Genomic DNA, 25,002 nt, shown 5'->3' with positions numbered 1-25,002 from the left:
TTTTATTTAAATTCCAAAGACAATCTCTAAGTTTTGACATATTGGAATATATACCTAAAGCATCTCAGAAGACAATAAATTTCAGTGCTGTCTTTGCAGAAGCTGCTGTAAAATAGTTGTCTAGCGTTACATCATCCAGGGCTGCCCAAACTTAGATTATTTATTATCTAAGACTCTGCTTGTTACAAACCTGGTTAAGATGTGTTCTGTCAATCAGAGTCTAGAAGAATCTGATGCGGCTCATTAGCAGAAGCAGCACAAGGACAGCTGGAAAACAAGAAAACCAGCTTTGATAGGACACCCTAATTCTACCAGTTACCTTCTGGAAGACAAGTTTCTCCACCAGAGAGACAAGGGTTGCTGGGTATACAAGCTTTGGTACTATGTAAAAGTTGCCCACATTGACGGTTTAAGAGAACTGGACTGAGTGACCCCTCCTGACTTGCAATCCAAACAGGAAGTACCGGCTAGTTCCAAGAAGCCAAAATCGCATAGATTTCTATAGAAAAATGAAAAGCTATTATTCGGTCATTCTATTCGTCAGAAAAAAAAAACATTCTGGGTCTGAAACCTTTTTATAACATTTTCTTGATAAAACTAAGTTTTTTTTCTTTATTGTGAGTTGACATATACTTGATGACCGATTTGGGCCAGTCACTGCTTTCTGACGATGACTGGCTCCATAATAACCGTATCGCGAAAAGATGGCGACTCAATTGACAAAATTTGGCTGGAGCTGGAAGTAAATTATTTTTTGCGGTTCATGTTACGCTAACTTATTCCAGTTCTCATATACAGTCAGTGACCTGTGTAAAAGTGCAGCAAGCTTGATACTTTTGAATCTGAAATTGAAAGATTTGCTGCATCATGACTGGCAGGACACGGGAGAATACAACTGAAAATAAACACAAAAATACTAGAGTGAGATGTAAAAATTGTTTTCTTAGTACATAAAGTAACGCTAAAGCTTCCAAAATGAACAATAAAAGCACAATCGGCCCGTCACACACACCAGCTGCTCCTTCCTGTGTGTGAGAGTTTGCTTGAATGAGTGACAGCCCAAGGTGATGGTGAGGGGCCCCTTGGGAAAACCAGAACAGGACATGGCGTCTGGTTTGGTCTGTCTACCGTCTGCTAGCCGTCGTCCCTTGGACCCCTGCACCCACTCCAGGGAAACCCCATCTGTAGCTGCCACCATGGGAACAGATGGTTTCGTTGACAGTAGTCGGGCACAGTCTGATTGGTTCATGCTCCAGCAAAATATATAGAAAGGAGAGGAAACTGTTGAACATCGAAGCTTTGTCTTTTAAAAGCTGAATGTTACACGACTCAGGGCTATCTATGTGAAGTCAAACATATTCATAAATTTTTAATTAACACAAAGTTGCTTTATGGGCTATTTCGTGGAAAATTGGGTGACTTGTAATTAGAATAGAAAAGAGACTAACTAAAATTGAAAAGTGTTTTGCTTGAAAGAAGGACGCAAGTCTGATAGTGTCTGTACAATTACTTAACTTGACGTCCCTCCCACACGAATGACGTTTGGTATGTATATAGCTTTAGACAGTATATTGACCTGTGTTTGCACCATCACACTAGATCTACTCATATTACAAAAAACTAATGTTGTTTTGTTTGTTTGGTCCTTATGCATTCACACTAAAGTGAACCGTGCCAGGGTTCACTTGCAAGTGAACAGACATGTTTGTTTTATGACAACGAATATACGCAATAGATACGAATACAAATATTTAGGTTTAGTGTCTTTTTACATCATTTACATAATTTTTGTGGTAGCTTAAAAACTATAAAATCATAGAAACACATGTACATAATTATAAATATTTAACTATTTTTTTAACAATTCAAATACCGATAGGAATAGATTGAATATTACCTAGAATTTAAATGTTTTTTACTTGAAAAAATGATGTCTGATGGTGAACACAACAGCAAAAAAGTGTAAAAAACAATTATTTTACTTTGGTATTGAAGAACTGGAAATGGTGTTTTTTAAACTTTTATGATGTTGTTGCGGGTTTTTTTTAATGACAATCAACATATGTAAAGAAAATTAAGCTTAAAATTGCATTTCTGAGTATTTTTTCATTTAAATTGGCGTGAATAGGGAGCACTCACAAAAAAATGCAGTTTTGTGACGTAGAAAATACGCAGCGTGGACCGCAAGTGCCATGGGGAAGGGAAGATTGGGGTTGCTCCACACCAAAACAATCCTGCCCACAACTTATATGCAAATTTTCAATGATATGCTGCCAGTCTGCAGTAGCTACACTATGTTCTAGAAAACGAGGTGTTGAAATATATATTTTTTGTTTCTTTTATGTTCCTTACAAGTAAAAAGATGAAAGCTGAAGCATTTATTTTACAAATGTCTCCTTCTACTATTCAGGTGTCTTTTATGTGTGCTAATTGATAGCGTGAAGTACTTTTTCTTCAAAAATCACTTCATCTCAGGCTATTAAGTGTTCAGTTAACAAGAGAGAAGGCTGAAAATTACACATCACAAAGAGCCAAATTACCTTGATACTAAAAACATGCTATTCTTGGTGCTAATGAAGCTTGTTCTTTTCTCAATATCCCTCTTTACTCTGCAGTAAATTAACACACGGCTTCTCATGTATGTTGAAGTATGAATTAAATTGGCTCTCCAAGGATTGCAATGTGGTCAATTCTAATTCTTCTTTGTCTTTGAACATTGGTATAATTCTAGACACGTTTGGTCTGTTTTTCGTTGTTTTCTGCAGATCCTCCTGGAAGGATTGCAGATAAAAATCCATTTTGCTGTAAAAGCATACATTTGCATTACTGCATCTAACTTGGCATGGAAGAATATTAAAATGATGGCTAATATCTAAGAAGTGCATCCGTGTTCACGTAAGAGGTTCACCTGATTTCAGTTGAAATATATGACTGATGTTATATCACCACTAGAGCGAGCTTTTAATGACCTTAACTATCGAAAACATGAGTAATTGACATCATGCCAAAGAATAAGAAAAACCTAAAAGAATAAAAAGATTTTTGTCCCTAAACTTTAGACTGGATTTGGCACAATCATGCACATATATTAAGCTTTGTTTGTCTTACCATGAATCCATCAAATGCAAAAGAAGCTTAAATAAAATTAAAAAGCTTAAGTGCCGATTTTCTGGTTTAAGGTTGGGCCCAAGACTGAATTGAAAGGGAAATTGCTCTTATGTGAAATCCGCTTCTAGAGGTCATTGCATGTACTGAAACATTTGTTACATCCTGGTTGGCTTCAAATGTGTTAACTGAAAGTGGGGGCTTGGTTAAAGCTTGATTTGTAGAAAAAAAATAGCTTTTGACGTCAGAGCAAAGATACATGGCTCAAAGTTTGGTCCTTGGCAGGAAAAATACTTTCAAGAGCCCCTGTTGTGCACGGAATATCTACGGAATTTGCATAAAAGGCTGGTTTTCATCTGCTGGCTTTAAAAACTGAGAGCCCTCTGGGGTGTGCTGCTGGAATAATGGACCTTGTGAAGCTTTCTGGCTCTATTTGGAGCACGGCAGGCTCAGACCAAAGCTCACTGACTGTGTAGGGAAGGCACAGACACAGAGGGAGCGCAGGAGTCAGCAGAGGCATCTTCTGTTAAATATGACGTGGATTAAATAATTAAGACTTTGAGTGACTGATTTTTTTTTTGCATTCATAATACATTATGGGCTGAAATTAACAAGTGATGCTTAAATCAACAAGTCAATTGTTACGCAGCGATGACAATTTCATTTAAATTCATTGAAACGGCTGATGTAAGACCATTTTAACAAGTTAAATTAGTAAAGTTAGCCAGAGGCGCTGTCCAAATTAGCACAGTGCAAGACTAATTGGCTGCTGGAGAGACTGGGGCATCATGGGGTCAACTTAACAAAGTCGTGACTCAATTGGGCGAATGCGGGGGATCTGTCGAAACTCCATTTACTTTTCCGTTTGTATTCATCTTCAACTTTTAGGGAGAGTCATTGATGATTTATATATATTTCAGAGGTACAGTCATGCTTAAAAGCACTTTAATGGGTCACATGCCTGGATAGTAATAAAAAAGTGGCCCATTTTAGCATGACTAAGTGACCCTTCTAGCCCAAGATGGCTGGCAGTTAAGCCATGTTTTTTCATAATGTTTTGGCCGTTTGATGTGGAAATGGTCTGTAAAGGTCTCTGTGCCATTATGGAGCTGATGCTGTTCCACAAACACAATACACACAAGTGCCTGTCAATTTACAGAAAAAAGGTCCTGTCTGGTCAGCAAGATGCCTATCTTTATCAATGTAGCTCTAAAATGGTTTCTTCCTGCTTACCATGTGGAGTCAGAGATATTTTCCTGCTCTAAAACGAGGATGTCTAAAGCTATGTTCTCCTCTTCTAATGAGAAGTCTAAGCAAATGCGCGTCAATGAAACAATAAAAGTTAAATCAGGTTGAAATTTGACTATTCAAGGACTGGTTTGGTAGCGACGCATGGATTGCGTCAATATTAATTGCAGAAATGAATTGCGGTTTGTGCCTGGCTGCAATCATATGAGTTCAAATCTTTCATACTGTGGGGCAAAAAAGTATTTAAGCAACCACCAATTGTTGTAGTTCTCCCTCTTAAAAAGATGAGAGAGGCTTGTAATTTTCATCATACTCAACTAAGAGACACAAAATAAGGAAAAAAAGTCCCAGAAAATCACTATCTGATTTTCAAAGAATTTTTTGCAAATCATGGTGGAAAATAAGTATCTGGTCACCTACAACAAGCAAAACTTCTGACTCTCATAGACCCGTGACTTCTTCTATAAGAAGATCTTCTGTCCTCCACTCGTTATCTATATTAATGGCACCTGTTTGATTTTTTTTATCTATATAAAAGACACCTGTCCACAACCTCAGCCAGTCACACTCCAAACTCCACTAAGAGTAGTCTAAGGACAGCATGACAAGGTTCCCAAACACTGTTCAGACAACGAAGAAGTGGATTCTTAAGAAACATTTCAAGGTCCTGGAGTGGCCGAGCCAGTCTCCAGATCTCAATCCCATAGGAAATCTTTGGAGGTAATTTAAAGACTGTTTCCCAGCGACAGCCCTAAAAGATCACTACTGAAACCCTTGTGCTATCCTAGGTATGTTGACTTTGGGTGTGGGGTCATTTGGACCCCACCCGCACTGAACATTTTTTTTTTCCCAATGATTTTTTTCACTAGTGTCCGTGGAAGGCATGAAATCCTGTCCACCTTCATCCACATTTGGATGTAGACACGTCAATGTAAGGCTTGGGTCATCTGGACCCGATAAGATAGAACAAGAGCTAAAGGAGATCTGCATGGAGGAATGGGCCAAAATACCAGCAGCAGTTTGTGAAAACCTTGTGAAGACTTACAGAAAACCTTTGCTGTCATTGCCAACAAAAGGATCTAGAACTGGAATGTGAAACGTTTAATGCTAAAAGAGCCATTCAGGTAAATTTATCATTGACTACATCACATCAGGAGCAATGATATGTACTGTTATTGCAACTCTTGTGAAAAATACAAATGAACTATTGTTATATTTTCTTTGTGGCAAAAATAAAACTGAGAAAACCCAATTTTTCCCCAAAATTATTACATTAAATTTGATGAAGTTCAATTCCTTTCAGAATAAAAGACACCCTGTATCACATAGAATCATCTCAATGCTGTAAATAATGATGTGGATTTAAAAGAAAATAGTATACAGTTTATAGTGTTGTTTGTGGTGCATCTCGGCCAGAAATTTGTAAATTTAACCAAAATTAAATCTGAGCTAATTAAGTGACACTTACTGTATTTTTGAGCCATAAGTATTGTTTAAAAAATACCAAATCCACTTTATTATCTGGTGCACCTAAATTATAAATTTTCAAATTGATTTTCTGTGAAAAACAACAGTGAAAAATCTGTTTTAGTTTAACCTTGGTAAACTATGAGAACTGCTTGATGAATTGCTGGAGCATTATGGGTAGTGTAGTCAGGAGCCTCACAGAATGATATGTACCGTCTTTCAACTGTTTGTGAATGAGTTGATTTTTTTTTTTTAACTTGATAGATTTTTTTTTTATGAATTACTTGATTTATTTTACTAGAGAGCCACAATAAAGAGACAAAAGAGCCACATGAGGCTCCAGAGCCGCAGGTTGCAGACCCCTCTTCTAGAACAAAGCATTGAGTTGAACTTTTGTAATTGACTAAATACTAAATTTCCCCCCATCATTTGCATATAAATTCTTAAAAGATCAGACAATGTGATTTTCTGGATGTTTTTTTTATTTTGTCTCTAATAGTTGAGGTATTCTTATGATGACAATTACTGGCCTCTCATCTTTTTAAGTAGAAAAACTTGTATAACTGGTGGCTGATTAAATATATATATCGGAAAGGAGCTGTGAAAGAAAAAGTCTGGAACAAGATTTACGAGATTTGCACCGTCTCGACAGGTCTCACCAAGTGTAGATGGCGGATACTCGGTAGTAAATAGTAGCAAAAGAAAAAAAACTCTCTCTTCTTGTCCTGTGTTGAACACCATGTACTGAACAGGCGTTCAAGAATGCACAAGATTGCGTTCGGTATGAACGTAGGTTTACATGAAAAAGTGTCTTCTTCATTGGTATAAATCAACCAGTTAGTCTTGATTTCTAACTGCAGGGATTAGAACGGCTTGGGTCTTTGGTTTGAGCTTTAGAGGAAGGAGCTGCCAATTAAAGCAACAGCTCATTAAAGAGGCCGCCCAAGTTAACCGACAGCCAAAATGGGGTTCATTTTTAGGTGAGAGAGAAGCCTGGCAATTAAAAAAACTAAGTCAGAGCTAATGATCATTTTCCCCTAATAGAAAATTAAGACAAAACGGAAATATGACTCTGCTGCACACCTGGTGCATTAGGCTGCCAACCATTTAGTGATTACAAACATCTTGGTGGAAAACTTTGTTTAGCTAATTAAACTTACGAGAGGTCCAAATAAATGGATCCCGTTGAGAGACCACTCAGACGAGAAAACGCCGGACATAGGAGGTATTTAAAAGGCACTGGCTGCATGTAATTGGGCAAACTGAAGACCCCCCACCCTCGTGCCCTCAATTTAGTGCAATAGTGTATAGCCGATGTGGGCGGGAAGTAGCTCAGGTCACAGCCAGGATCACCGATTAATTACAGTGCTGAGGCATCCAGTCTCCATCAGACTGTTTAGAAAGCAGTAATACAGAAGAGAAGGGGGGAGGGGCTCGTCCCGGGTGCATTGCACATAATTAGTTGGAAGTCAAGGTCACAAACAAACACGAGCAGGAGGACGAGCACACAAATAAAAGCACACCATCCATTGTTACCCATAAGTTTTTTTTTTGTTGCTCTCCAGCGTTCCTACGCGCCTTCCTGCTCTCTCAGGGGCAACAAGGCACAGCTTCTATTAATTTCCTGAATGAACACTCTATAGGCTGATAGTTATTTATGGATGGTAACATTTTATGCACAACACATGCTAGCAACTATTAATTACCTGCAGAGCAAGGCTGGGTAAAATTAAGTACATTTCTAAATGAATGGATAGATTGTGTCTATTAAAGTGGCATCAGTCGAGAGTATTCTCTTGTTTAATTACTGCATTAAAACCACAAGCGATAAAACAGATATGACTTTTTTTTCTTTTAATAAAAACTACCAAATCATTAAAAATACATTTAATTGTTTTAAGTGATCTGAGAAGACGGCTGATGACCCCGAAGCGTCAATGTTGTTTGCCCCAAACTGTTTTCAAGATACTGCCCAACCCAATGTTGAGTAGTGTATTTTTTCGGACTATAGGTGGCTCTATAGTATAAGTCGCACTTTTGACATAATATAGTACAGTAGATCAATCAATAATAGACCGAATATATACTGGAACACATTAATGTCAATTTAGCTTCATGAAACATAGGATGAATCTAGAATATTAGCCCGATATATGAACAATTATTCAGATAATCATGGCATAAACAAGACAACAAGTCGTTATATCACGTCAAATCACTAAATCCATTCAATTTTTCATTGTATGTGTCGTTTTGGAACATCTTCGCCAAGCCCGGCATTACAGCCACAACACAGCCACTGCGCGATGGGGGCGCATTGGCAGAATCTTCGAGATTTCCTGCTCCCGCCTGAGTTTTTGGGAAATTGGTGCCGGAAGCATGAACAGTCATGCGGACATCGAGTGTGCAGAAAGGCCATCTCTTTATACACCCCTGGGCTACCAGGTGGTTGGCGTTCAGAGACATTTACACATCGTCCAGTCAGAGCTGCTGCTGGACGGTGATTCTGGCTGCCACCGACCTGTAGCCGCCCAGCTGTCGCCCGGTTTTGTAATGATGTAACACCTGCCTGTCACTGTGTGATCTCGAAATGTCCCCAGGCGGAAACTGGCCGCTGTCACTTTTTAGAATTTTTTTTTTTTTTACTTTTTAAAAAAACTTCTGTGGCCACTGCGTGGGGTGTAAAATGCGACTGCCGCCGAATTATTACAAATGCCGTTGCGCGGCCACATGCCAAATTTGCTGAAAAAACTTGCATTTAGATCGCCATGCGGTGGCATTTTGGGATATGTGACCATAGTCTAGGCAACTACCTCAAGGAACGTCGTTGAAATGTATTGTAAAGTATTACGTAGGTCACTGTAAGTTGTAAGTGTTTATGACATACGAGGGAAACTGTCATTTGATGTCCTTAAGACACGCTCTACATTGTTAGTAAGGTGCAAGTACTGGCCTCTTACTGACTAAAGGCCACATGCAGGGGGTTTGCACGTAATACTTAAATGTCCTTAGGATTCCCATACAAGCTCTATTTAATTTCCTCATTTCTGACAGTCAGGGTCTGCCATTGACTGTCTATGAGAACTGGACCCATAGAAAATGACTTACTAACGGCTCAAACCAAAAAAAGAAAAACAACTTAGTCGCCATTTTTTTGTGTTACAGACTTCACCATGTTGGAACGAAAAAATGTACTGGTAAGTAAGTAGTGATTGGTTCAAGTTGCTCACAGCATGCCAATAGAAAACATATGCTTTAACGATATCACAGTTTCACCAAGTGGTCTTAATCACTGACATTTCATGTGGGGCACCTGTAAACCCTGTACAGACTTACCCATTATTTGCCTGCAGACAGCCCATATCGAGCCATATCGGCCGTTCTGACTAAGGCCAAAATGTGGCAAAAAAAGGAGATATTTCACAAAAGGTTTGAGTAGCTAAGTGGAATTAATAATAGGTGACATTGTAAGACAGAATCCGAATGCAAAAATATCTTAGAACAAAGCGAGTTTTGGTAGCTGGGCAACAGTTTTGTTAAATCCCCCACCAGGCACATTCAGAACTGACAGATGGGCTGTAACCAGCCAAGCTGATGGGGGCCAAAAGGTTCTGAGATGAAACAATAAAGCTAAACGAAGCCCTGCGCTGCAGTATGTATGCAATTACCTGCACCTCCACTTAGTTCGGCTGAAAAAATATGCAAGACAACCACATTTCTGACACCATAACGCACACACAGGAAGAGGTCCACCTGAGCCTATAGGACTTAGAACCATAAATACTGGGCTTATAGGGGAGTTTTTGATAGATGCATATTCATTGTGGAGCTGTGTGTATATAACTGAAGATGTAGCATCATCAGATGCCATAGTGATGGTCTAAAACTTGTGAAAGCAAATGCAGACGGTTGTTAAGGGCACCTGATGGTTGTTCAGCGCTGAATGTTCAATGAGTCATAAAGCTCCATTCCTGACTGTCTTTTTGAAAAAAGAAATGTTATGTTCATCATTCTTACAAAATTTCAAAGACCTGTGTTTTTTCGAGATACTCCAATCAAACTGATAGATCTTCAACCAAAAAGTCCAGATGTGCGACATGATAATCAATGAAAAAGTATGAGAAGATTTAAACATTTGACTTCAAAGTGACATCGTGTATACAAAAGTTCATCTTTTAGACACAAACGTAAACACACGGATACCTGGATGCCGTCCAGCAGTTTGCTCATGCACCAGAAGCTGTCAGCCTCGATGTTCCTCAGAGCCTCTTCCTGGAGACTCGACACGTCAAAGTTTTCCACTTCCTCCTCTAGAGATGAGAAAAAGGAGAGAACAATAGCAGAGTGAGGAATTTGCTGTGCACAAAGGAACAGATGGACAGAAAGAGAAGAAAAGAAAACAAAAACAGAGAGGTAACATCGTACAGAAAGTTCCAGAAAGGCTGTGGGAGAAAGAACAAACAAGGACAGAGAGTTTTTGAAGCGTCAAGCTCGGGAAGGGCTGTCAAAAGAGTTGTGACAACTTCATGATTCTTTAAAACTGTGGTGTCATGTTTGCCTGTCTTTAAGCATCAAACAGCAGGGAGTAGAGGAGAAAAAGACAAGAAAAAAAAGTCAAAGATTTTAACATTACAGTAATGCTATACAAACATATCATTATTCTACATAGATTTGAGTAGTTAATTATTTGTAGAAATTTCTATGAAACCAAGAAAGGTAATTCAGTCCAACAATACCGGTAACTAGACTTAACTTTGGGTTATATATTACTGTAGTGACCAGTATTTCCTGCTGTATTTTTTATGATGAAATTGACACTCTAAGCAACCGCAAACACATCTTTCATCTGCTCTTATGCCTTATTCACAAGTCACATCACACGACGTAAAACAATAGGTCGTAGTAAACACTTAAACAACACGCAAGGGTCAAGTAGGGGTGAATTAGATGACACAGGTGTGTAGTACAGATATTTTATTTTGATGTCCCTCCCCCAAAATACTGCGGACTGTGCAAGGAGAGAGCAAGTGGCCATTTTTGGTTGGCAGATACTCTGTAACTAGCCATAAGGACAGTTGTGACTGTGAATGCAAGTGTGGCGTAAGACAGTGGTCCCCAACCACGGGACCTGTTTTTTTTTTTAATTTATTTATTTATTTTTTTTAATGAGACAGAAATCTTTTATTTTGAAAATCAGCCGGATTCTCTCGATTAGCTTGAGTGCTAAAAGCAGTCTGGTCGTGTGAAACGCAAGAACATTTGCATATGAAACCTTTCTTTGTAAATGGAAAAGAAGAGACGAATTAACAGGTGATTCCCACACACCATGTCTGTTTGCATAGAGAAGTGACTTTCATGAACAAATCTAATCTTTTGAACGGTCATAGAAATGCTCAAACAAGCTCATCCATTCAGATGCACATTTCAAAGAAGTTGTGAACACAATTCATAGAAATACTTCCACAGAAAAAAAGGGGAGTTGCGCAGTGCATGCAGGTAAGCATTTGCAGGGGGAGGGGCAATCAGTCGTAGTCATGAGTGTAAGTTCCTCTGTTTTGTAAAAAAAAATGTTTTTGTGTTAAAACGTTTCACTTAAAGGTTTTGCATGGAGCTTCAAAGTAGACTGAGTTGTTTCCTATTAAGAAACAATAATTGATTTGTTGAGAACATTTTGTTCATGTATTTAACATTTTTTAAAAGGGGTTTATCTTATAATAGTAAAATAAACTAGTTTTTAACCACTCTTGACATGACAGCCCCCCCTCCAATCTACAGTCTTCCACAGGACCGGACAACCCAAAAGCCACATCCATGAGTCAACCCCTGTAGGGGGCATGTGGCTATACCTTTACTGCTTACTGACTTACTTACATCTGCTGTCCCTTCTTTTATTGTCACTTTCTGGAAGAAATCTGTTGGTCATCGCCAAATTTTTGACAAATTAAAATAAAATTGTTTCATTCTTGAAAATAAAGTCAAAAAACGTCTGTGTGCTGCCCCCTACAGGTTGATCTAGGTATTACATTTGAATTTCATGATTAGTCAAACCATTTAAGTCCTACGTAATAATCTGCAGCTCCAGTCAAGATAAGAGTCACTGTTCCCCAGCCCTACCCCTCTGACTGGATTTTCACATTTCGGCTGTGGGCGGAGTCAGCCTACAACTGTCCTGTTTGGTTACCCTTTAAACAATCATTAACCATTAACTCCTAGACAATTCACACAATCAACATGAATAAACCGCTTATTGCACTGAAAAAAGCAGCTTAGATCAGCTGATTTACACTGATTAGGTGAAGAGTTGTAGTAAAAATCAACATTTCAAAAGTGTAAAAGGGATGACAACAAAAAAATGTATCAATTAAACTTAATTTAATTTTTTTTAGTTAAAAAACAGTTTTGTTTGGTTTCAAGTATGAACCAATATGTTTATGATTTTCTAAAGACGGATTAGCTTTAATATAATTTTTTTAGCCAAGCTTCATCCCATTAAAAAATATAAAATATGTTAGAACTTCACAGAAAATCAAATAGGTATTTTTGAGTTAAAACTACACTTCCAGAAAAGTAAATATAGTCAAAAGAACTCATTTAGTTCACAGACCAACTGGAATTGTACATAATATAAAAATAGCACCTTATGCCTTTTATGGAGGATGGACAGTTCATTCTCACTCCATGGAAAAAAATGAGTGTTGCCTCATGTGAGCAAAACTAACACAATGTTTGTAAATATATTCTCTCAAAGCTTTGTCCTGCTTGTGCAATGAGATGTGAAACCTGGACTTTTTAAACATTTTTTTGCTTTATTGCATAAGCTTGTCATGAATTTCACTTTCTCTCAATATGACTATTACATTTTTTTTCCAAGCACAAAAAGGTAAATTACCAAAGAACTACCATTACTAAAGAACAGGGCTAAACTGCTAAGGATCTCACCCATTTCTTTCAGGGGACATAATCAAGGGCATAATCAAGAATTGATTTTTTGGTAAACTCTCAAATTTGGCTTCAAGGAAGCTCTTGGTGCAGTAAAGAGAATGTATGACTACCAGGAAACTATCTTGACTTTGATCCATGGATCCATTCCATCAATACACAGGGGTATATACAGAGCTTTAGAGCAATATAATGCACTCTACTTTAAAAGGGACCTTTGCTGTGATCCTGGACACAAGAAAGGGGGAAAAATATGACAGGAAGTTAATGAGCCAGAGAAGAGAAAATTGGCAATAAAAGCAGAATAATGGCAGATACCATTCAAAAAGCAAAGGTTGATATCTGAAAGGAAGAAATGCTGTAGACTTGTCTGGATACCCTTTGACATCTAACAAAGAATGTCAAGAAATGTATCTATCAACAAAGCTGTAGGGCTTGAAATAGAATGGAATTCCCATCTCTTAACCAACAATATTACTGCAAAAAAATAAAAAAATAACATAATGTGCTCCATAAAAAAATGTAATTCAAATAGGGTTGTGACGATTTATTTTAACGATTCAATTCAGAGAAGAATTTGTGATAGACGAATACGATCCAGAGTCGTTACTGGTTTAGTATGAACAATCCAAATGGATCTGATTCACTGACCTAAGATTGAACCAGTGTGACTCAAAGATAAATACCCGATACTGAAGAGTGCAGGTGAAGTTTTTCAAATTCATCGTATTTCTTGTAAGATAATCAAGTGTAAATTAAATAGGTGTACAACCAAACAAGTAAGAATTAACAGCAAACCAATTCACATTTTACCTTCATGAAGTTCATCCCACTGTTGGCTTTGATCATTGTTTGCTGACATCACATATGTGTCATCAACTGTGATGGCACTGGGCCGTATTAATTTGACAGTAAAATAAACCTAGTTCAAATTGTATTTTCCAATATAGCACAGGTTGATTCAATTAAAAAATTGACTCATAGATTGACCTGGTTTGATCGTAGGAATATGAGTCGATTCACCGATTCACACTCCAAATGAGTCTGAACGCCAATGTCCTCAAACACACAGATGCTGGAGAAGAACAAGTGAAAGATAACCAGTAAGGCATAGTGGTGACGCTTGGAGAGGAGCAAAGATTCTGCACAGGAATAAAGAGTGGATGAATCACTTATGATCGTCTGGCAGTTGATAATGCAGGAAGAAAGCAACTCAGACTACTCGCCCACCCAAATACCATCTTCATCATCTTAAAATAACAAAGAACAATGCTTCGGATTCTTTGAACATTAAGAAAATGTCAAAGCTTTTGTACATGAAAAATAATCAGTACATTTTCTATTTAGGGTTGTGAACATACTTAACATATTCCAAAGGATAAGATGAAACGATGCCACTTTGTTCTGCATTTGTACAGAAATTAATAGCTGAAAACACGTCATTAACTTTAAAGAGCTGCCTTGATGTATTCTACCATGAAGGTTTTATGAGCCTATATTTATCATTTCCCTACTTTCACGTTGTATAATCTGTCTAAATGTTGACTTCTGTGTTAATTCGACTGTTTACGCCACCTGTACACTGCGGTAAAAATAAGAGCAAAAGCATTCTGTTGGTGGGAGGTGACACATGTCACTTGAGCTGGAAGATAAACCGCGCACAAATATGTAAAGTTAGAGTTTTCGCACATCTTGGCGACTGAAAAGAAGCATCTTTCAAAGCGGCATCGCGACGATTCATCCCCAGAGAGTGACTTTAACAACGGGTGTCATCAGATGTCATTAACGGCAACAGTGTGTGACGGACTGCAGGGGCTCTGACGGGCTCTTGACAAGCGACTGACAGCCAATGGAGGGAAGACGGGATGAGACTGATTAACAATGATCTGGAGAGAAAAGGGGGGAAAAAGAGCAAGCATCAAAGAGAAAAAGAGCAAATGTGTGTTTGTGTATATGTGGTCATGCAGATGTAACAACCAAAGTTTGAGAGCTTCAATGTTCCTATTAGATACTTGAGCACACGTGTACGATATGGTAGCTCTGTCTAGTATCCATGACTACGTTTGTTAAATGTTTACAAGACTCTAATGAGCTTGCTGAAATGGCAAGACAAATAGACACTGGACATCTGGCAAGCAGGTCACGACTTTAGAGATACTAACAGCTACACTATAAGAGAGACTAAGGGGATTGAGGCCACAGTTGATTACTCTTCACATACAAGAGTTTAAGATATAGTCACATGCACATTCTGCGGGTTTTTGGGGTTTTCAGGTTTGTAAGAGCAACCGGTTCAAAGTGCATCATAACCCTTCTGCCATCCTAGGTAATGTTGAGGAGTGGGGTCATCTGGACCCCACAAGACAGTGCGCTGAACTTTTTTTTTTTTTTTAATGATTTTTGATTGTCACTGGTGTCCATAGAAGACATGAAATCCGGTCCCGCTTCATCCACATTTGTCATGGGATGGATAACGTGTCAATATAAGGCTTGGGTCATCTGGACTCCATAAGATAGCACAACCCCTTGTGCTATCCTAGAAATTAAAAGTGGGGTCATTTGGACCCCACAAGACAGCGCTTTTTGTTTCCCAATAATTTTTTTACCGTAACTGGTGTCCGTGGCGGACATAAAATCCTGTCCACCTTTGTCATGGGAGGGACAACACATCAATGTAAGGGTGGGGTCATCTGGACCCCTTAAGGATAAACATGATCTCATTCTAAGCTGTTTCTACACTTCTTTAATTAGGTGTGATACTCAAGACAACAATAGATAAGGTGCTTTGGTAGTTTAACTAAAAATTGTGCTAAAAAGAGGGTGTGGTCTTTGTTTCGCCAGTGACATTTGAATCTCTCGTTATAGAATTGTCTTTATGGGTGTAGAATATGTATGCCTGCTTATTTTGCTAAGTCCTGGTTTTTTTAAAAAAATGCCCCATGGACAATAGAATTGATTTGGAATTGTAATTATGAAGTATAATATAGACTGTATACCCAGTCCTTGTGCCCCCCTACTTATTTTTAGTTATTTCAAGAATCCCAGCAGAAAAAGGCTCCAACTTCAGGAAAATACTATAAAAAAAATATATTTTCAGTTCACATATTGCTTGTTTTTATACATCTACAAAAACTTTTTTAATTATATCATCATGTATTTTTAAAACAGAAAAATATTAGACAATTTTCTCATAACTTGTGTAAATTTACCTGACTGTTAGTAACAAAGTGCCAGGTAATGTGATTTAAATTGCAAATTTAGACTTTTAGGTTTAAGGTTTATGCCTGGATGACTTTTATGCCATGTTCACACAGGACATGTGATGTGTGTTTTTGTCGCACTGAACACACATTCTTGAACGTGTGTTTAGCCCATGGTGTGGACAAGCAGGAAGGGGATTTTTATTCTTGTTTTTTAATTTTTTTATTTCTACTGTTTACTGGCGCATGACTGCCAACTACAGTTTGAAGAGGCTTCACAAATCTTGCTCCAGGTTTTTTTTCTTTCTCAGCTCTATTCCGATAAACCAAAAACTTGATGCCATATAATTCCGGACGGGAAGATAACACAATTAAAAAATTCTTCTTCACTAATAATTAATTGTATTTATTTAATTTATTAAAACCGTAGACATTTCCTTGAGATAAAAACATCCATAACATCCAATACTAGGGCTAGAAATCACTGGGTACCTCACGATACGATGCAATACATGTCTGACGATATTGGTGATATTGTGATACTGAGATAATTGGTAAAAATCCTCTCTAATAACTTTACATTATGTAGAAAAACTCATATTTTGGGGGAAAATATATCCCCATTTATTTTTTTAGCTTGAACACAACCATAACAAATAACTTGTGTTTATGTTGTGCAACAAATAATAGACATTTTTGTGTAATATTGCTGAAATCAGTAATTCTATGCCTTTGACACCTATCTACCACCAAAGGAACATCTCATCAAAGGGGGATAAATATATATTTTTTACAGCCTTTTCACATGAAAATAACATAAAGTAGCTTCTTATCAGTCTTAATACTCTCAAGTAATATTCACACTAAATAAGAAGTTGAAGAAAAAGGCTCTGACTACAAGTGAGACAAAGAACAGTCAAAGCTTGAAAAGGATTCTAGAAAACCTGACATTACTTGGCTCACTTAGAAATCTGACTCCTTGGAAGCCCAAAAAAGTAGGGGATAGCTGAATATGTTTTGCCCAGACCAGTATGTTCTTATATTCCACTTGGAAACACAACTTGGAATATCATACTCAAATAGTCAGAGTTAGTACAATACAAAAAAAGACAAATTCATCCTAATGAAAAGAAACGCATCTGTCAGAGTAAGTTGATGGATGAAAACTCCATAGGCTGCGGTTAGAGTCAAGGACAATCAACCTAATCTCAACGTGGACTTGGAGCAGCTGTTCTTAAAGCACAGAAACAAAAGCTACCACCATCTGACCAATTTAGACTATATTTAATTTAATAGCTCCTATATGGCCTTGCAGAGTACAATGACGTTGCATGAATGCAAGACTTCTCCATGAGATGGAGCAGCTCTGAGCACCGCTGACAGCGTTAAATATGCAATTTAAAAGATTAATTGCGAGAATATTTAATGGCAATTCACATGATGTCACTGTTGATTAACGGAGTGGTGAGGGCACTACTTTTCTAGAACACTAGGAGATGGTTGTAAATCAGTCAAATCAGTACTCATAGCATACCACTTCTAACCCCAAAGTACAACTTATGTTTTTTCAGGGGTATGTAAAGTTTGACCTGCTTCCACTTTGGGCACCCATGAGCTAGACTATGGTGTGAGGACAAGATCACTCAAACGTCATAAGTATGTGCAACTTATAATAGCCGTAGAAATACTTGACGATACATTTTCCACACGCACAACAATTGTATGTTCTATTCTCATGACATCCCGTAAGGCCGCACGAGTCACTGTAAGACAAACCTCCACTCCTTTGAAGATGCAGCCGCTCTACAGACCTCCATGGGTCCAGACATTTCAAAAACCTTTTCATTACTCAAAAAATTATTTATTGTCTTTCTTTTGTGTTATGTGTAGTTTTGCTTCCTGATTCCTTACCTATTGGCTTCTTCCTGGTCCAAGCGCTGGCTAAGACTTGAGTTGGGTTTTGTATGCCAAAGCTCATTGGCAGAACCGAGCCACTGGTGGCAGAGGAAGAGGGGGAAGTGGGACTGTTAATTTGAGCATTTTGTGATTTATGGAGCTAACCTTTACCTAACTGTTTATTGGTTAATTTCTTTTGAGTAAACATAACCTTTGTGAAGTTAATGATTTAATTGGGTGTTTATTTAAGACAATGTTGTGTATTGTGTTATGTAGGTCCCTCGCATTTGTGTCAATGGTTTTATCAGCTACTGTAGTGTGTTGTTTTCAGGTCAGTCTGGTTAGTTTGTTTTGTTTCTCAGTTAAGTCAGAAAAATGTGCATATTGGGTGTTAAATACCCTCAAAAGATCACCGTAATGGATGCAATATTTAGTCATTTTGATTTTTTTGTTTGTTTTTGTTGTTATTTTGGAAAGATAACCATTTAAAATAGTTTTTAGCTTGTGGATCATTAATTATTGCTTAGTAAATCACAGTGATCAACAGGGGAACTAAACCTGATGGCATCGAGCACATTTGCATGGACGATGCTTCTTAGCTAATTAGTTGTCGCAGTGATCAGTCGGGAAACGTCCTTAATTTAAGAATACAATAATCAAGGCTGAGTGGTGACAGTCTGATGATTTCAACCTGTGGCTGCTTTTTTTTAACCACTCATCTTTATTCAAGCAGTAGTGTGTTTTGGCAGAATTACAAAACACAAAACGAAAAGACTGTCGCCTTTCAGAGACAACACACTGTAATGGTCGACCTGTCATTGAAGGGAAAGATTGCTAATTACTTTCCAAGCCTCAGTGGAAGTTTTTTTTTTTTTTTTTTTCGTTCAGAAAATTCTCTTGGTAATTACTTTTGGAGGTCCGACTTTACAGAAAGGACTGGCTGACAATACATCTCTGGGACATGATCCGAGTCCCGAAGGAAATGCTTCAAAAATGAGAACCGGGGGGGATTTTTAGGAAGTTCAAGCTTCAATGAGCTTCACATTGATTAATGGGAGTCTCAGCGGCTTGAGTTCTGTGCCTCTGTAATAATCTTCTGCCAAATAATACTCGCTCAGAGGGAGAGTGCAAACTGTTGAGAGAGCAGGTTCTGACATTTACTTTGGTAGGAGATGAGAACTCAACACAGCCAAGTCGTTAAGACGCAGACAGTGAACACGGATGAAAGTGGCATTTTGGGATCAAACTGACAGAAGGGGAACACAGACAGTGGTAGAAGCCAAGGAGCACACATACCCACCTGCACACTCGCACTACTCAACACCGTAGTGACACTTCAAAAGTAACTATAATCTCATTTTTTTGCATTTTATGAAGATTATAATCAGGCATAACATTTAAAAAACACATTTTCAGGCTTTAAAGTGATGTCTTGGCTAAAACTCCAGCCTTACAAGGAAAAAGGTTAACAATTCCAAAGAGAATAGATCGGGAAGGGGAAGAAAATATCAAGTCTGCATTGCTGCTAAGGTTCTATATATTAGTGGAGGGAACCTCGAATCCCTAATTGAGAAACCTATAAATGATTAAGGACAGATTATTATTGCATGTGTAGTCTGGATTCATCATACAGATAAGCATTCTGATCAGGGGTCATATGTTCGTATTTTTTCTGCTATGGCTTCATAAGGAACGGGTCCATTAACCCTGTTGCTGTGAATATGCCCATCTATATAAGTAATGCTGCTTCTTTTCAATAAAACTTTATTGTTTCACACAATATACATTACTTTCCATATCAAATTGTTTGCCGCTGTGGAATTAAATCGTTGTAATGATTCTCGAGTTGCTAGTGAGATGACAAGTGAGGCGATATGTGGATGGACCATGGCCGCGTGAAAAACCAATGGTCACTTACGTAAAAAGCATATAAATAAGATATTAATAAATGACTTTGTGCTGAGCGTGTATATGTTTGTCATAAAGTTAAGCTGTTTCATTTTAGAAGAATGGCCTGATTTGACGATAAGCCGGCGAGTGTTTGTTCGTCTAAGTACTTTGGCTCCCCTCACTTGAGGTTTCAAACCAGCGTATCGAGTACGACTTGAAAGTGTTGCCCCTGTTAATCTCCCGTCGCAAAGCTGCTTCCCTCCCTGCAATTGGCCAAATTCCTGCAAGGCCCCGGGGATCATTTCCTGTTTGTCCTGGCTCAGAGGGCAACTTGTCTAGAGAGACCAATTGCTAGGTTGCTGCCAGCTGTGAGCACTTGGCACAGCTTGGCACACAGAGCCAGGTCACACCTCCAGAGACGGGAGTGCTGGCACGTGCCTGAATGCACACACAAACATGCATTTTCGCCAGCGCCGCCATCTGCCCTCGTACAACTGTGGGCCACAAGGTACCATGATGTAAGATGATGAACGAGCTTGTTTAGCCTGATGTAATCATAAAGTGTGTGCGTGGAATGTGTGACTGTGAAGGCAGCAACTGGCAATAAACAAAAAAAAAAAAAAAAAGGCATTTCAGTTTGACAACCTTCTGCTAGTTCAGATTAATCACAAGCAAACCTGAGCCGCGGACTGCCAAGGAGAGATAGCGCCGAATTGGCTCTAACAAGATTTCCCGCGCAGTAATGCAGTCGTTACTTATAATTTACAGCAGTGGTTCCGCTTAAATCTAATGAATCTAATGACTCTCAGCTCAGGTGCCAAATCCAAACACGCCACAATCTACTTTCCCCCCACAGAAGTGACACAGCCCAAGGGTTGACACTTAAAAATGTCACGCACGCTAGATGCTAGTGAGATTGGTAATACCTCAAACCTGACTTCACACATTGCAGTGGGGGGGAACAGCAACGAAATATGTGATTTCCTCCCGGCGGCACCATTAGCATGAGCACACCGTTACCTCGTTAACGAGAGAGAACATTTTCCACAGAGGTAGCCTCCACGCTGGCGGATAATTAACGGCAGAGTCAACACCGTAGGCTTGATGTTGCAGACACATGCAAAAATGACAAGGAATAAGAACACAATGAGGACGAACGATGGTGAGGTAAGATGCGAGGTGTGACGGTATATGAACAGACAAAGGTGTTGGAGATAAGATCATTGGTGGATCTATTCTTCGTTTGGATACATTTTCATGTTTATGAAACGTGAAAATTTAACAGAAATCTAAGGGTAGTTTTTGATAAATTAAGTGAAACAATTTCTATTAAGTGAAACGTCAAAACCTATGTCAACATCCATTAAATTCACTAATACCCATAAAATTAACCAAAATCATGGGTGTCAAATTATTGCGATTAATTAATTAAAGACAAATTAGTGCGTTATGTTTTTCGCATTAATCCCATTTTTAATCTCTAACTGTTATTGTTTATTCATATACAAAAATCAGCTTGCATGAGTGTTTTATTTGAACTCAGCTTAAAAAGCATCTTCCATTTCTTCCAGTGCATGTCTTGGTGTTTGTGTACAGCTGTGTACACTGCACATGCTGCGTTACTTCTGTGACGTCGTCAGTTATCCGTGTACGCGGCACGCGCCCATAGGCATATATTATATACAGTCGATGCACGTGTAGTTTGTCACAACATAGCACAAGCCCACCATACCACAGCTGTTGTCTGTAATGTAAGGTACGTGGAGGGCCGATCGTGTGAGATGGTAAACTGTGGATTGATGTATGTCAACATGTATTATGGTTTTAATTATGTATGCACCAAATTTTCACCCACTGTGTACATTTGGTCGGATATTGCAAAATAAAACAACATTTGGTTTTGGTGGGAATGAGGTCGAATAGTGGCGCGTGATTATTGACCCATTTTGCTTGCCATACCCAACCAACGTACAAAAGATCTGCAGTTTGCAGCAGCTGTGGGGGTTCATCAGCCTAAACCTTCACCACATTTAAAAGCTAAACACCAGGAACAGCATGAGGGATACGAGAAAGAGTCGGCTCCAGGGGCTAAAAGGAAGGCTAGCGGTGTTAGTGGCACTCGTATGTTTCCTTCTGTAGTTGACGCGGCAAAAATGGCAAGGGATAGCAGCAAAAGCTAACAGAAATGAAAGCAAATGTTCAGGTTTCATATGGGGTTTGACAAAGATACAGTTGTTAGTGCTGTAAAACAATTTAAAGATGTCTCAGATGTCATGGTTTGATTTTTTATTTTGAAAATGAATCACTGTTCTTGACAAATCCGTTCTGGCCCTGGGATAAGTTGTGTTCTTGTAGAAGTGCATGAGGTCACATGCAGACAATCTTGAAGGATAAAATATGAAATACATATTTGCGTTTTATAGAGTTTTATTTATTATTTGGCTTCTTTTGCTTCAGATTCACAGCAATTTGAACAAACACTTAACACTGCTGTTTCAAGCTTAATTTTCATTGCGTATGTCCTCCAGTATGAGGCAAACACTACAATAACATGTCAAAAACTATTTTCATTGGAGTTGGTCTTTAAAAGCTGGATTCTACACTAATGCTGTCTATTTTCAATAGAAAAAGGAGAAAAATTATGACAGTGCACGAAAATAATGATAACTTTCTTATATTTTTAGTTCAAAAAGATCTGCTGGAGCAGGAGGATCATTTTTGACAAAGGATGTATTTTATTTTGAAAGGAACTTGAATGTGATGCTGTAAAAAGTGAAATAAGTTAACTTGTTATCCATAGAAAAATATAACACTTTAATAATTCAATTATTGTAAATATTTAATTACTGGTTTATTGACCTAAAAATATTTTTTAAAAGTCTATTTTTGTAAACAGTACTTTGCAGTTCTCGTTTGGTTTTGATAAGAAACTGGATCAAATGGATCTTCTAACATTAAAGGTTTACAAGCCGTGTTCTCAACCATCTTGTAGTTTCTCCATTCTAAACAAACTAAGATGAAAGGACACACTAAAAACTGAAATGTTTATTTTTTGCCATCACTGTTAAACCACTAAAATTACAACCCTTCCCAGCATTAAGAAGCTTTTTTTTTTATTATTAGGAGAAAGACTTTCTTAAAAAGAAAACAAATTACAAATGAAGCTCTCTGCAGATAATCAGGGTCTTTTCTTCTTGTTGTAATATAAAAAGTGCAATCACATCATAAATGAATGTTAATTTTAATAAATGGAACACATCATTGCACAAATTAATAGGTTATTCAGTACCAAAACATAGGAAGTTGTATAATTTGGAAAAGGATTTCACACTGTTTGTGCCGAGTAAATAAAGAGTGGCTTTCTCTTGCATGTCCCTTGTGAGATAAAGAGGATTTCTTCTTCTGAATTAGAAGTAATTACTAGTAGCAGAAGTGCACATTTCCATGACTTATCAATATTCCTTTTATGCTAAGTCTGTTTGCTCTATGTACAAAACGCGAGCTGAAAGTTAAGTCCCTTGACTAACCGGGAACTGGGCTTTGGTAGCGTCCTTTTCAACACACGGTCAAGAATCGATCATGAAGGAGAAATTCATACTTGCAGTTTGGAATTCTATGACATTTATTTATCAGAATAGAGATTTGAAGGAAAAAGTCTGGAGCAAGATTCACGAGATTTGAACAGCTGTTACATTTCGCACCAAGCCTAATCCAGCTGTGAGCTAGTATTGGGTAGTGATAGACCTGTGTTAACACCATACCCTAAAAGTGTGTTCAAGAGCCCGCGTTTGGCACGTTCTTGAATGTGAATCATACTGTGTACCTGGTGTGTATGTGGCTTCGTAGGACAGACTTCCTGCTTGTGCAAATGATTCCCAACTCTTTAGCTACAGTGATCGCGTAAATAGTCGAAGAGTTACAAAAAATCTAAGAGCGTGAAATATCCAAGTGCTGCCGGCAAAATCTCCACTGTTAAGGGGTTAATATTTGCTTTAGGGATGCAATGACTCACTAGGGCTGGGTATCGCCAATCATTTCCAGAATCAGTTCAATTCACCAGAGCCTGGATTGGTTTGATTCCAATAGTTTTTTTGTTTTTAGTTTCTTTCGATCCATTTAATTCACTTTCATTTAATTTACTTTTGAGTCTCCATGGTTTACACATTTAGACACATTTGTTTAGAAATACAATAATGATCTATATGTATGTATTGAAGCTATTCATATTAATCTGATACTGTTCACATACTGTAAAATGTATTTGTGAAATAATAATGACATTTTTAATATCATACAGTGGTACTTCTCAAACAGAGAAGCTCCAGCAATTGTTCTGCCTCTCCTGGAAGGTGTTTCAGTTTGGCCACTAGATGGCGATTGCACTGTAGCATTACACCTTAATCCAGAAGAAGAGGAACGTATGAGCAAAAACTGTTTTAGACCACAAATGGTTACTTTAAAAAATATTCCCTTAAATGACTTTGGAAAACCCATATCTGTGAGTATATAAAGCTGTAAAGCTAGGTCGACTGAATGTTAGCATTAGCCGTCCTGTGGAAAATCCCATTATATGCTAGCATCAAGCTATCTGACTGCTTTATGCGTTAGATCGTTCGCTATTTTATGCATCGATTATTGATCTATTAAGCTCAGATCAATTCAGATCAATAAACAAAGAAAAATCTTTGTTTTTTACTTTGCTAATGAGCAAGGAAAAATGAAGAAAAATCTTTCAGTTGGCTCATCCACTGAAGAAACCGAATCATTGGATCAATTAACAAAAGTTCTGCAATTTGTTACATTTAAAGCTATTAATTTTTATCAAATCAAAATATTGAGTTGACGGTTTACTCTACTCAAAATTAAAATGGATAGAAAATAATATTTTTATTTTACAGAGTACTAAGTCTTGTGTAGTGTATTCCCTCCATCCATTTTCTTAACCCACTGAGTCCCTTTTGGGGTCACGAGGATGGCGGAGCCTGCCCCGGCTACTGTTCAATGAAGGCGGGGTACACCCTGGACAGGTCACCAATCTTTTGCTGGGCTGTACAATCACTCCCAAACACACAATTAGATGTACAAAAACACGCTTTAGAGTAACCGATCAACTTATGAAGCATGTTTTTGGACAGTGGGAGGAAGCTGGAGTTTATGTAGAAAACCCACGGATGCACGAGTATAACTTCACGCAGAAAGGTCCCAGCTGGGATTCAAACCAGTGCCTGTCACAGTGAGGTGAGAGCGCTAACCACTG

At 38.1% G+C, this 25,002-nt stretch overlaps 1 protein-coding gene across 1 annotated transcript in view; it reads right to left on the bottom strand.

Moving 5' to 3' along the window:
• The window catches only part of tbc1d22a (TBC1 domain family, member 22a), a gene marked incomplete in the record, with an annotated part of 187,010 nt that overhangs the window by 68,442 nt on the left and 93,566 nt on the right, over window positions 1-25,002 (bottom strand). Inside the window, 1 exon segment of the mRNA XM_024282972.2 lies at window positions 10,024-10,130. Within this exon segment, the coding sequence (XP_024138740.1) occupies window positions 10,024-10,130 (107 nt within the window).

This window comes from Oryzias melastigma, linkage group LG23, assembly GCF_002922805.2.
Source record: "Oryzias melastigma strain HK-1 linkage group LG23, ASM292280v2, whole genome shotgun sequence".
Lineage (NCBI taxonomy): Eukaryota > Metazoa > Chordata > Actinopteri > Beloniformes > Adrianichthyidae > Oryzias > Oryzias melastigma.
The sequence above is the reverse complement of the archived record's forward strand: the minus strand, read 5'-3'. Positions and strand labels throughout refer to the sequence as shown.